At 36.4% G+C, this 14,954-nt stretch overlaps 1 protein-coding gene across 1 annotated transcript; it reads left to right on the top strand.

Annotated features, from left to right (window-relative positions):
- Window positions 1-10,336: 10,336 nt before the first annotated feature.
- LOC126739681 (uncharacterized) lies at window positions 10,337-13,673 on the top strand. The gene is made up of 2 exons (XM_050445474.1): window positions 10,337-10,692; window positions 12,230-13,673. The coding sequence occupies exons 1-2, from the start codon at window positions 10,407-10,409 to the stop codon at window positions 13,048-13,050; spliced, it is 1,107 nt and encodes a 368-aa protein (XP_050301431.1). The 5' UTR covers window positions 10,337-10,406; the 3' UTR covers window positions 13,051-13,673.
- The last annotated feature ends 1,281 nt before the right edge of the window (window positions 13,674-14,954 follow it).

Raw genomic sequence — 14,954 nt, 5'->3', positions numbered from 1 at the left:
AGGTTTGTCAAGGTGGACAACTTTCTAACCTAAAATTACTTCAGCCCCTTTCACCATCTACCATCTAGCCATTGCCGAACGGGAAGAACATAGTGAGTAGGATCGCCGTCTTGCTGGAAATATATTTCAGACGACGAGTTTCCAGATAAATGGATAGGGCGAAGGGGGCCTATAGAATGGCCTGCTAGATCTCCTGATATAACGCCGTTAGACTTTTTTCTATGGGGTCATTTGAAATCTATTGTGTTTACTCCCCAACCTGAAAGTTTGGATGAACTTCGTCAACGCATCATCGGCAGCTGCCATGATATCCCACAACATGTTTTAGAAAATGTTCGTCAGGATTTTGAACATCGCCTATATCATTGTTTGGCCAAAAACGGGCAACATTTTGAACACTTATTGAAATAAAAACTGATTTTTTTATGTTTTTGTTTTCTATCTGAATAAATTAAGATAAATAAAGATTTTTCTAATTTTCTCGAAAACGAATCGACCGATTTAAAAAAATCAAACGTCAAAATAAAAGACTTCGAAAGACCTTTTAAACAAGCTATTACTCGATACCCCTTGCCATTTAAAAGTTTTAAGGGGATAACCCTGGGGGCAGAGGGTGAAAGGGGGTGAAGAAATTTTAGGTTAGAAAGTTGCCCCCTTGATAAACCTTTTGACGTATTTCGGCGTTTTTTTTAAACAGTGGTTTTCGATAAATCCGTGGTGGGAAGTTTTCAAATGAACACCTGTATATACAATTTGTCCAAAACACGGAAAATCAAATCCAAAGCAGTTCTGGTCATTTGTAAATGGTAAAAAGAAATCAAACTAAAGAAATAAATTAAATAATCACAAGTCTTTCAGTAGTCTTTCATTATACTTAATTCAACAAATATGCTGGGAGCACTGGGAAGTGGGGGACTCGAGCACTTCACCTCCTAAAAATATTAAAATGACCGCGTTTACAGTTTAAAATGACCGAGTTTACAGTCCATATAATAAAATAGCAATTAGAAGGATAAAACCCAAACTGACCTCTGGTCCTGATCAACTCCCTGCATTTTTTGTTCGTGATTGCTATCTGGTTGTTATTAAGCCTCTGTTTCATTGTTTTTCCAGAAATATGGAAAACCTTCCAGTCAGGGTCTGTCCTATTAATAAAAAAGAAAAAAGATCGGATATCACATAGACTGGCATCAATTATTAATGAATAACTTTATTAAAGTTTTTAAAATTGTGGTTTATAATAGTATGTATCCTGTGGTATCTGGGCAACTAATACCTAGTCAACGTGGGCCTTTTTAAAAACCGTTCTACTGTTTCTAACTTGCTTGTATTGCAGAGAAGAGGTCGATGTAGTATATACGGGTTTTCGAAGGCGTTTGATGGCTTTGACAGCTTTTACTTAAAATTATTTCGTTCTTATCTTTGTGGACCAAAACAGTACGTGGAGTTGCATAGTCATAGGTCGAACGTTTACTTAGTCAGCTGAGAGGTACCACCTTTGCTCTTCGATATTAGTCAAAACATAAATAATAACTTATAATATCAAATTTGCTATTTTTTTCTTAAACCTTACAGTACCTTTCGATGTGATCCGAAAAAACTTATGCAACATCGAAAATTATCTAAGTATTTTTAAAGGTGTCAATAACGTCCTAAATTCAAACCTAAAAACCAGTGCCATCTAGTGGTTAAAACAAAACTATTTTAAAAAAAAATATTTTTTTTTTGCGAAAATCGAGTAGATTTTTATCCCCTCCTATTTGTATGTTCGTCCCATTGTACATCTAGCATGCTTTGATTAGCATCAGCGCCACCCGCGGCTATGTTTGTCATTAGTCCTGGTTAACTCGCCGTTTCTGTTTGCTAATCGCAGATGGCGGGTGGCCCGGCATCACCACCACCGCCACCCACCCGCCGCCTGCTGCGATCTCCCTGGGCATGTTTGATCTCGCAATTATTGCCATAGGTTATAGGTTTAGGGAGGGGGTGGGGGGGACGGCAGATTAATTAGTTTAGCTTTGATTAGCCGCCCTAATGCTGTTTTGATTCGGTGATTAGGTTGTTGGTGTCCCGAGGCACCGATACCATATGTATCTTTTATAATTTATTTTCACGTTCAAGATCAATCGGGATTGAATCATGTATTTAATTGGTTTTGGCCATTTTCACGGATTTATAGGAAAATACCATAAAGTTTTTAAGTTAAGTAGACATCATCCAGTGTGTTGTTATGAACCTATACATGTCACTTTTTGACACTTAAGCTCTAAAGTTTTTTTCTTTTTTACTTTAAACTTTCAATGGTTCTCTAATTCTATTAAGAAAAATCTTGATTGCGATATTGACGATTTATCCTCTGGCCTCTTTTTAGTTTGCTTTTTCCTAATATTGGGATTAGATCGGTCACCGGGTTAAGTATAAACCAGGACAACTGAAAGTTCCTTACCTGTCATTAAATTTGTCAATATTTTTTTTATTTTGACACTTGACATTTTAACGATTAGGCTGTGTTCATAATAGAAGGGTGCATCGACGTATCCAATACAAGCAACTCTATTGTCGAAAAGTTTCCGTGTTAAATTAGGGAAAAAATTTCTATTAATAATGTAATTACTCAAGTAATTACATAGTAATTACTCAACGTTCTAGCATAATACGTTAAAAAATCATACATGGTTATTGAATGTACGTTTTGGTTGACACTTTTGATAGTGACAATGACGTTGACATTGACATTTTAATTAACTATTAAGATAAATATTTAAGTATCAATTCTTGAGGACATATTATTTTGTTTGGGGTCACTGGCTGTGTTACCATTTAAACTTTTTGTAGTTTGGACCGTAATAACATTCTTTACAGGCATTTAGTAAAATAAATAAATAAATTAATACTTTTTTAAACGGTTTATCTACTTTTCACTATAGTTAGATTTTGATTATTCTTTGGTTGATACTTGTGCTCTTTCGCTCAACCTGGCACTCACACTTTCAATACTCATCTCACCCTTTGACATTCACGTTTACATTGACAAATTTGCCATGACTGTGACGTATAACAGTTCATGATTAGACTGGCCGCGTTGCCAACCCAACGTTATTTTTCGAGATTGAGAGATAAGTGAGCCCTCAAGGAAGGAATAAAATAATACTTTGTCCACGTATTACATCCTCCATAGTATACACAAAGAAAGTTTACAAGCCTTCTGGTAAATTCTACCATTTTCAACAAATATCTTGATAGCAATATTGACGATTTATCCTTGTAATATCTTTTTGTGAGCTTGTAATACCATTTTAACATTTTCACTTGCTTCTTCCCAATATTCTATTAGATCAGCAGCAGAGTTAAATATATTGAATAACCAGACTACAAATGAAAGTGCCTTACATGCTGTCATTTGTCAATATTATTGACAACAATTATCGACACTTAACAGATCAGTAATAAGACCGAGTTTACAGTAGAAGGATGCATGAATGTTGCAAATCTAACTATGACATAGTTTATTATTTTATATAACACTGCACAACAAATCGAAGGTTATTTTATGTTGACTGAAATATTTTTATTGTTGTTTACTAATTCGAGGCATCTGATTTCGAATCTGTCGTCAGTTTTACTCTAACAGCTCGAGTTGTTTAGATATAGCTACGTTCTTCTCATTTATCTTTATTTTTGGTTTTTTTTATCTATTATAGTCGCGTTTTAGATAAATTATTGTAATTTTCATCATGACTTCGCTAAGAAGGGTCTGCATTAACGATCCGAATTGTTTTTGTTATATTTGTGGTGAATATGTTTTTCAAAAATTTCGATTGAATATGTCAGACTTTGTGAAACGAGCGTATTTAGAGTATTTTGGTTTTCCTTTGGAAACAGATAACAAGTGCTGGGTGCCCAATATTGTATGCAAAATTTGTATTGAAGAATTACGTTTATGGGCCACTAAGAAGAGACTCTCTTTTAAATTCCAATCCCCAATGATTTGGCGTGAACCTTTAAATCATCACGATGACTGCTATTTTTGCGTTGTTAATATAAAAGGAATCAACAAGACGAACCGCTCCAAATGGATTTATCCCACATCAACATCAGCTGTGAGGCCTGTAAGGAGCTCAAAAGATATATCTTTACCATTACCATCTACATCTACAGAAAGTTCTGATGAATTGAATGAACTGAGTAGCATGAGCGATGACGAGTTTGTTCCAGAAAATCTCTTTGAACCAAAACCATTCGATCAAAGTGCACTTGATGATTTAATTAGAGACCTTGGACTATCCAAAACTTCGTCTGAATTATTGGCCTCCAGATTAAAAGAGAGAAATCTTTTAACTAAAGAAACTAAAGTTTCTTATTACCGCACTCGAGAAAAAGACTTACTTCCCTTTTTCGCTGAGGAGGATAATTTTGTATTTTGTACTAATATTTCTGGTTTAATGACTGCCATGGGCTTGCAGAAATATGAACCAATCGATTGGCGTTTATTTATTGACTCGTCAAAACGGAGTTTGAAGTGTGTACTATTGCACAACGGAAATAAACTAGGCTCCATACCAATAGCACATTCAACTAAAGTTAAAGAAGAATACCCCACAATAGCACTGGTCATGAACAAAATCAAATATAACAATCATAAATGGGTGATTTGCGTTGATCTTAAGATGGTGAACTTCCTTTTAGGACAACAAGGAGGCTACACTAAATATCCTTGTTTTATGTGTTTATGGGATAGTAGAGCAAAATCAGAACATTGGTCAAAAAAAGAATGGCCCTCTAGGGAAGCACTACTTCCAGGTAGTCTTAATGTTATAAATGAACCTCTAGTGCCACGAGATCGTATCATATTGCCACCCCTGCACATTAAACTAGGTTTAATGAAGCAATATGTTAAAGGCATTAAATAAAGATGGTGAATGTTTCAAATATATTTCAAGGAAATTTCCAAGTCTAAGTTCAGAAAAACTCAAGGCAGGTATATTTGATGGTCCACAAATTTGCAAGTTGGTAAACGATCCTAATTTCACCAGCTCAATGTCAGAAATTGAGAAGAATGCATGGGATTCCTTTGTTTGGGTTATCCAAAATTTCTTAGGTAATAGGAAGGGTGATGATTACATTGCGCTCATCGAAGAGATGTTGTCACACTTCCAGCGACTTGGATGTAACATGAGCATCAAAGTGCACTTCCTATACAGCCATTTAGACCATTTTCCTGAAAATCTCGGTGACATGAGTGAAGAACAGGGTGAACGATTCCACCAAGATCTTCGAACCATGGAGGAACGATTTCAGGGTCGCTGGGATGCACATATGTTGGCCGATTTTTGCTGGAGTATTCAGAGTAGCAGTTTATTCAAAACTAGTAGAAAATCATATAAAAGAAAATTCCTGAGTGTATAGTTCTTGTAATTAAAAATGTTTGTACGTTGAGTGTATTTTTAATCCCCAAAAAATACTCCCTCCTTTTAACTCAAAAACTAGAGCTGACACATATAAACTGATGACATTATTTAATATCAGCATTAAAAATAAGCCTAGAATCATAAAAATATTCCATGCAACATACATGCTGTTGGGCGGTGTAATTAATGTTCTGTTTTGTGATGTTCACTTAGGATGGACTTTTAGTCTTCGCTAACCACAGGACCGTCTAACTACGTGATTCTGGGGGATTGTTTCTCCTATGGTATTCTCCTATTCTGATTTACTCATTTACATGCTGGGGATTGTCATTGTTCATTTAGATGAACCATTTGCGTAAAAGCCTCTAATTTTTCTCTATTAAACTTTAGGTCATGTATAGCAATGGGGAAGTTAGAGAAAAGTGCTTTGAGTTTATGGTACAGGGTAGTTCTATGATTAGGGTAATTAATACATTCAAAAAGATGTGTTGGAGTGTCCCCCTCTGTCCATAGGAGCAGAGATTATCTTGTTTGATTCTAATTTTGAACAAACGGGGTCCGGTGTTGAGCAATGCCTTGATCTTATACGGTTTATTGCAAAGATTTCCTTCCTATTTAGTCGAGCATTTTTAGACTATGGTTGTTTTAATGGTTCTCCTACCACTTGAGCATATTCTACCTCTTTAACCTTGCCTTCCCCTCTGAATTGTCTCGTCCAGTTTCTCCAAATGGTCTGGTGTATTGCTGGTAATGCATTTCTTGGTGTGCTTGACATGTGTCCATGCCTTCTAAGTTAGCGCTAGTTGGTCTGCCCTTTCGTTACCCTATGTGCTCCTAAGCCAATTTGATCTGTGGTCTACTAACAAGTGGATTCCTCACCCTTAATGTGGTGTCATTACTGCTTCCTACTATGTCTTTTTTTTATCCTTTGCAATGCGTCCTTGGAATCCGAGAATATTATTGCTAGTTCAATACTTAAGCTCTGTTGATGCCACATACCTCTGCAGCGCAGATGAATGTGCTATTCCGATTCTCTCCTGGATGCTTCCCAGCAGGCCACAGTATGCCGCAATTCCGGTCCCAGTGACTTGTCTGTATACAGGGTGTTTCAGAGTTGTGGTGCCAAAACCTTAGGGGAGATTCCACTCAGCAAAATAAGAAAAAAAGTTTATTTGAACATGGGTCCGGAAATGTTTCGTTTCCGAGATACAGGGTGTCAACTTTTTTCCAAAAATTAAGTTTTTTATTAATAACTTAGAAATGCGTTAGTCGATTTCATTGAATTTTTTACAGTTTATTTAAACCATTATCAGACATCTACTGAAGCAATTAAATTCGATCCGAAATTTCCAGGGGCGTACCAATAGAGTCAGTATTTTGTCTTTTTGTAGAAAAAAATATCACCCTGCAATTTTTTGCGGTTTTTATTTACTTATTTTAAAAAACCCACTAAAATACAACTTTTTGGTCTCTTGACTTTTTTTAGTGTCTCGCTTCGTTTTTGAGAAAAAATTACAATACGGCACCACGGCACGTCTCTGAATTCCATAAGGAAAAATAAAAATGCTTAGGAATTATCCAAAAATGTATCGCAGTGTGTTTATTTTTGAAAACTAAAAAAAAACATCAAATAAAATTTTCTCTAAAATAATACATTATTTCTCAATTTTCTTAGTAGGTACGAGAATACATTTTTGTTAAAATAATCACTGATAACAAAATTACAATAAATGTTCAAACTGACAACCTCCTGCTTCGATGCAAGCATTGCCCCGTCTCACCATACTTTGTCGTACTCGTTCGAAAATACCTGCAGTGTTCTGAATAGTCCGACAAGAATCGAAAATTATTTGCTGTAATTGTTCCACTGTTTCCACAGGGGTAGCATAAACAAGGTTTTTTAGGTAACCCCAAAGGAAAAATCTAAAGATGTAAGATCTGGTGAGCGAGGAGGCCATGCAATGGGTCCTGCTCTACCTATCCATCGTGCAGGGTAAGCTTCATCCAAATAGTTTCTTACTTCTCGGTAAAAATGAGCCGGTGCACCGTCATGCTGAAATATCATTTGCTGCCTGATATTTAATGGAACTTCTTCTAGGAGTCCTGGAAGAGTATTGCATAAAAAATCTAAGTAAACATCTGCATTTAAGCGCGGTGGTAATACAAATGGGCCAATCAATTGATCAGCTACAATTCCTGTCCAGATATTTAGATGAAAACGCTGCTGGTGGCCTGTAACGTGCGTTGCATGAGGATTTTCTTCATGCTAAACATGATATTTATGGCTATTAAAATATCCATTTCTGGTAAACAACGCTTCATCGGAAAATAAAATGTTCCTATTAAACTGTGGATTGTTTATAAGGCTACGAAGATACCACTGGCAGAAAAAAACACGGAGTGGATAGTCGGCTGGAATCAATGCATGGACTTTTTGCAAATGGTAGGGATGCAGCAGCTGCTCATGCAATATTCTCCAGACTGAACTGTGTCCAATTCCCATAGCATTAGCTATTTCACGAGTGTTAACGAATGGTGCATTTTCCACTCTTTTCAAAATTTCCTCCTCGGCAGCCACAGTTCGGGCAGTTCTTCTGGGAGCAACATCAGGCCGTGTTACACTCAATGTACCAGTTTCTCGTATTCGCCTTTCGATATTTGGAAATATTTTTCTGCTGGGATGTCGCCTATTGGGAAATTTTCGACGATAAATTCGTTCGGCTTCTTGAGAATTGCAACGGGCCTCACCATACACAAGAAGCATATCTGTTAGGTCAGCAAAAGTGTGTTCCATTTTTTTTCACCACCAACTATCAAGATAGGTATTTTAGAACTAACACTGTTAAATTTAAACTTTAACAAATGCAGAGCGTTGTAAACAAAAACGCTTACTTTGATACAAAAATAATCTTTAGAATAGATAGGAATGTAATTTCGGTATTTTCGATGTTAGTTACGATTATTTACGATTTCGACGTTATTTCGATGTTATCTACGTGGTAATGTTTTTTTTAGTTTTCAAATACACTGCGATACATTTTTGGATAATTCCTAAGCATTTTTATTTTTCCTTATGGAGTTCAGAGACGTGCCGTGGTGCCGATCCGGAAACGAAACATTTCCGGACCCATGTTCATATAAACTTTTTTTCTTATTTTGCTGAGCGGAATCTCCCCTAAGGTTTTGGCACCACAACTCTGAAACACCCTGTATATTAAGGTTTCCTCTTGACCCCATCTGTCTCTTACTATATTAATAAATTCTTTGTTGTTTCTAGCTTTCTTTTTCAGATTCACGTTATAACAGACTAGTATAACAGACTAGCTCCTTCGCTTGATGTTCTGGCTTGTGTAGAAAACAAAGTATTATAATGGTTTGGTTAAACTTGTTCAGATATCTGCTGGTCATGCCTCCACTAGAAGTAGGCATTTCCGCTAAAATTGTTGTCTTATGTTATATTATGAATACTGCTGATGATAGCGGCTGCCACTGGATTATCATATGCAAAGGTTTTACAGATAAGGTTGGTTGTCAACCATAGTCTTTGGTGTTTAAATAGCAGCTCTACAGCTTCACTGAGTAGAGTATTTCTGGGTGTTTATTTCGTCATTCTCAGCGCTATTCTTAAGGCCTGAAACCGTATTCTGTCCAGTTTCTTTAAGTTTTCCTCTAAGCATCTACCTGTTAAAATTGCAGCATAATCCAAGTAAGACCATACAATTACCTTGTATAGCATGAGCGTAGATCTGGGGTCAGCCTCCCACCAGGTTCTAGTCAGATACCTCATGATGTTAATCCCTTTAGATGCCTTTTCTCGGATGTCGGTTATGTGGTCCCTCCAGGTCATGAATTTATCCAAAACTGTCCCTAAGTATTAAACTGATTCGTTCCATGCTATTTGTTCTCCATTGATTGAATACTGGGGTTAAGGGGTAGTACCTTTTTCTAAAGCTGAATAGGATGGCAGCCGATTTATTTGCCGATAGCTCCATATTATGGTTCCTTAGCCACTGGTTAAGATCGTTAAGGGATTGATTAACGTTCCAGACGAGGACTTCTAGGTTACTTCCTGTTGCGAGGGGAGCCATGTTATCAGCGTATTTTTAGAAGATTTACACTATCCACCATGGCTGTTCTTGAGGAGTCTATAGATTGAAAGTAAGCGATGCCAGTGGGGAGCATTGGGATGCTGCCTTCTTCCTGCCCTGTTGCCTTCCCGTGGTCCTATGAGGGTTCCTGAGGTCGGGTGTTTAAGCAAAATGTATCTGTTAGACATCAAGTTAAAATAAAGTGTTGCTAGGTCCTCTGGTACCTGGTGTTTATGTAATTTTAAATATAGAGTTGTCAGGTGTACTCGATGATATGCTGCTTTTTTATCTAGTAGTACCATTACTGATGCGTGATTCTCGGCTAATCCCCTCTCTATTGATTTTCATATTCACTGTACATCGTAGTGGACATCTGTCATCTTTTTCTGACACTGCCATTGATGTTAATGCTACATATTAATTAATACAAATGAAGTATCACTTATATATAACTAAACCTTTCTAGTATTTACGTCATTCGCTTTCATATATATGACAGTTCTTGGTGACATTTGATTGGCGTCACTGGCTGTGCTGCCACCTACACTTTTTCTATTTTTGGACCATAATAACACTCCTCACAGGCGCGTAGCATAAAAGTTATACTTTTCCAAAAGGTTAATATACTTTTAACAACAACTTTTAATTATCTGGGTTGCAGGGTCTCAACGTTTTAATTTCAGGAATATCATAACAAGGTAAGTAGAATGATGACTCTATGACGAAATAATGTAAAATTTTTCAAGTGGTTTTAACTTCAGTTACACTTTGCCGACTCCTTCCTCTCACCCTTTGACATTGACAAGTTTGACATAACTGTGACATATCACTGGCACTAAAGCCGGGCGTCCACCGAAAGCGGTGCTGTGCTGTGCTGGGTGGAGCGGCGTTGAGCGGTGCTGGGTTGCCAATGCATTCTTATGAAGTACCGTCCACTAAAGCTGGGGCGCTGTGCGGCGAGACAAGCTATGTCGTGCGGGGCCGCATGACTTCGCTTTGTGTTCGATTGACGCTGTGCGGAGACGGGCAAACTCGTTTTGTTTTTTTTTTATTAATTACGATAAAAATGGAACAATTCATTGAAACTGTGAGATTAAATCCTTGCCTATGGAAAGTAGATGAAAAGAACTATAAAAGTCAAGACGCACGTGATATTGTCTGGGAAGAAGTCTCAAAAAAGTGCAATATAACAGACGGTAAGTTTAAATAAATAAAATTAAAATCACACAAATTCACACAGAATTAAAAATTAAAAACAAAATTAAACACAAAATTAAAAAATCACACAGATTGGTCCGAAAAAGTTAAGATAGAAAAATGAACTTTATTTCACTCCATCTTTTAACAGAATTAGCTCTAGAGTCCCATAAAGTCGTAAAAGTCACTATATTATTTATTTGGCATCCTGTATTTTAAAAACAGTTGGATAAAGATAAAAGTGTGATACATTAAAGTTTTTAGAATCTAGTGTGAAATGTGAAATCCAAAAAAGTAACAATATTAGGCTGTTTCATTCAAAATAAGCGAGTAGGGGTGTAGTTTACAGTAGTGTGGTTACGTAAAACACCCTGTATACCTATATTATTTATCTATATTCCATACTTACCTAAAGTAAATGGTTACTAAGGTATAGGGTGTTAAATTTTAATATTTATTTTTATTTATTCTTTATTTTAACTCGAAAAGAACCATTTATTCAAGAAATTTGGTACAGGATACTTAAAATAAATACAAAACGTACGACAATTTGTTTTATTACTCCTGGTTATTTACATAATTTTATCTTGCCACGGAATCCTTCCTGTGTCAGAGTTAAAGTAGTTACAAAAGTTCTGCCTTATGGCAAAAGATTCAGCTGTTGCTCTTACACCTCTATGTGCTAATGGCAACCACTGATTTTCAGGCAAACTTTTTCCTAATTGTTCTTCATTTATATTAGGCGATCTACCTTCCCTAGTGCCTAAATAATTATGTAGAACACAGGTCGCTTTAATTATGCTATCTATACTCTCCAATTTGCATTCCAATGGACATTTATAGATTCGAAATCTTGCTGCCAATATACCGAAAGTATTTTCTATAACTCGTCTAGCTCTGCTCAAGGGATAATTAAAAACACGATTTTCTTTATTTAAAGATCGTCTTGGAAATGGTCTCATTAGATTTACCATGAGCGGAAATGCCTCATCTCCGACTAATACGAAGGGAAAATTATATTCATTATAATTTTCCATGAGACTAGGTTCAGGAAAATTAAACGAATTTGTTTTTAACCTTCGCCCAATAGGACTATCAGCAAATATTCCCCCGTCACTAAATCTGCCTGATGACCCAATGTCGACTGCAATCAGTTGATAATTGGCACTTGCTATGGCCATCAATACTACAGAAAAAGTTTTCTTGTAGTTAAAAAACGATGAACCTGAATTCGGTGGGGCTTTTATAACCACATGCTTGCCGTCTATAGCACCGACACATTTTGGAAACTGCCATCGTTCTCTAAATTCCAATTCATAGGCTTTCCAAGACTCTTGGTCGGGCATTTTCATGAATGTCGGTTGCAACTGGGACCAAAGGGATGAACAAACTTCATTAACTATCTTTGAGACAGTTCTTTCTCCTAAACGGAAACTATATCCAATTGTTTTGTAGGAATCGCCCGTCGCTAGAAATCTAAAAAAAAAAAGTTTTTTTTTAATTTTATTAATATTTAAATTAGTTTTTTTTTTTTAGGAAAAGAGGCTAAACGGGTATGGAAAAAGTTAAGGGATTCTTTCAGGGACGCTTTAAAAAGGCAAAATGAATGTAAAAGTGGGGACGCAGCACCTGCGGTAAAACGGTTGTGGGTATACCAAAAACAAATGGAATTTTTGATTCCATATATGACCAACCGAAAAAGATGTTCCAACGTAGCTGACACGCAATCATCAAACGAAAATACAATGGAAACATGGCCACATGAAGAAATACAAACTCAAAACGAACAATCACACAGTGACTTTGAACACACGGTAGTGACTGACGAAGAAACTCAAATAAGTAGTAGAGAAACCCAAGAGAAAAATCCTGAGTTTATAGAGCCTGTTAAGAAGAAAAAAAGTCAATGGCAAGAAAACGTTGTATCGATAATGAAACAACAAGCTGAAAAAAGGGAGGCTAGGGCTGCTGAGCGAGACGCTCAAAGAAAAGAATTTGAACAAAAATTGCGGTCGAATGATCCTCTTAAGGAATTTTTCAACAGTATGTATTTAACAACAGCTGCTATGCCTCCACATTTACAAGTTTCCATTAAGCGAAAAATATTTGATGCTGTTACTGAGGCGGAACTGAGTAATTTTACGAGCCACGCCAGCAGCAGCACTGGTACTCACGGTTCCCAACATTACTTTCACACACTACAGCCACCCCAACATTCGAACTCAATTTATAATAATCATAATCATCATCATCATACTTCTACTCCGCTACCGTCACCACAATCAACATCCAACCAGTCATCAAGCGACGAAACTGCAGGAAGCTACTTTGGAAATTGGAATTTAGATAATCCATAATTATTATATTAATATTACTATTAGCTATTATAGCAGAAATATTAATTATTTATTTAATACCTATTAGATTATTTTTTTATGATGGAATAAATTTGTGTCAGGAAAAACTAAAAATATTACTTTTAAATAATCAAAAAAATAACTTACCTTAAACATACACCCAAACGCTCCTCTGTTGTGACACTTTCTCGGTAGTTCGTATTAAGCTTTATAATTTCAAATCTTATTAATTCATGAATTTCCACAAACTGAGCTCTAGAAAGCCTAAAGTAATTTTTAAACTGCTCATCACTTAACACTGGAATTAATTTATGAAATTCGCCAAATTGTTTTCGCTCTACTAAATGATTTGATATCCAAAATCTGTGTTTTCTTTTATCCGCCATAAGCATACAACTTAATAAATTATTTGTATGCTCATCTTCGGAATCATCCTCTTCTGAACTTAAATCAAAAAGATTCTTTTCAATTTCTATATTATTAAACATAATTAAAAGATTAATAATTTATAAGATCATATTATGCTTGCTAACGCACGACAAACTTTTGGTGGACTGTCCAACTACAGCTTTGCCCAGCACAGCACAGCATAGCCCAACGCAGCACAGCACAGCACCGCTTTCGGTGGACGCCCGGCTTAAAGGAAGAAATAAAATGTTACTTTGTCCACGTATTACACCTAAACGTCTCCCATAGTATACACAAAAGCGAGTTTACAAGCCTTCGGCGAAATTATAATATCGATACAAGCAGTAGCAGGGTGGTGCGGCGCGATGCGATGAAAAAGCTCGTTAAAAATCTGGTTTCGGCATCGCCGACCGACTTATTATGCGAGCGTTCGTTTGTTTGGGTTGGTTCATTTTTTAATTTAGCCCCTTTAAAAATTCACGCTCCTCATCGGTTGAGTGGAGGATGTGCGTCCCCGTAATGAGATGAAAAAAGTACGCTAACTACCTGCTGCTGTTGCTGCCCTCGCGGAATTTTTATTTTTTTCTTGTCGCGTTTTGTGTAATTTTCGTTAAAAAATCTACTTTTTATATTATAGTGGTAATCTACATGAGTACACTTTGTCAATTTTAATATTAATATTTGTATTCCAGGGAGTTCTTATGAAAACAAAAAAATGATCAGCAAAGTACGTCGAAACTGTTATTTGTCACTCTAGCACTTAGTATTCATTAAGCAGAATATATTTAGTAATATTGCCACGGAGGGAAATTGTGATTAAGGTTGAAGATCACGCGCTTGAATAAAAGAGAGGAGAAGTTCGGTTTTAACAGTCGTGGTGTTTAACTAAAGTTCGTCTGAAATCTTAAGACTTTGGAGATGAAAGAGACCGGTTATTCGTAAAACCAGTAGCAGTCTGGAGAGATAACTTCAGTATGATTGTGCCCCGAAACAGAGAGGGGGTGTGAGGACATATAAAAGCAGCCCCTTCCAAACCAGTACAAACTGGTTAAGGGAACCTGCAAAGAAAAGCCCTGCTGAAGTACAAAACTCAGCAGAGGGAATAGTACATAGTTAGAATAGCTCAAGTTGCTTAGACCAGAAGTCCACCAAGTGGTGAACATCCGAAACAGAAGAAAAAAACAAAAAGTAGGAAAGGGAGGTTGGGTTAAGAAGGAACCCATGGTCTTGTATTATTTTGAAGAAGAAGGAATAATATAATATTTATTTCCACGACGTAAAACATTAAATATTAATAAAGTAACGTGGCAGAAGTGGATTAAATGGTTTGTTAATTTCTTAGTGGCATCAGGAATAACAAACTATATTATTGCAATGTGTCGGCGAAGAACTTGTTGATATCTTCAATTCTCTTCCTCAATCCCAGACAAGGTCTATAACAGAATCAGTACCTACTACATCCAGTGCATCCTTATCAAACCATAAAAAGGCCAAGC

This window comes from Anthonomus grandis, chromosome 8 (genome assembly GCF_022605725.1).
Source record: "Anthonomus grandis grandis chromosome 8, icAntGran1.3, whole genome shotgun sequence".
Lineage (NCBI taxonomy): Eukaryota > Metazoa > Arthropoda > Insecta > Coleoptera > Curculionidae > Anthonomus > Anthonomus grandis.
The sequence above is the reverse complement of the archived record's forward strand: the minus strand, read 5'-3'. Positions and strand labels throughout refer to the sequence as shown.

Coding starts and splice junctions, on each gene's coding strand:
- LOC126739681 (XM_050445474.1), top strand. CDS start 10,407: ATGCATTCTTATGAAGTACCGTCCACTAAAGCTGGGGCGCTGTGCGGC. Junction 10,693..12,229: donor AAAGTGCAATATAACAGACG/GTAAGTTTAAAT, acceptor TTTTTTTTTTAG/GAAAAGAGGCTAAACGGGTA.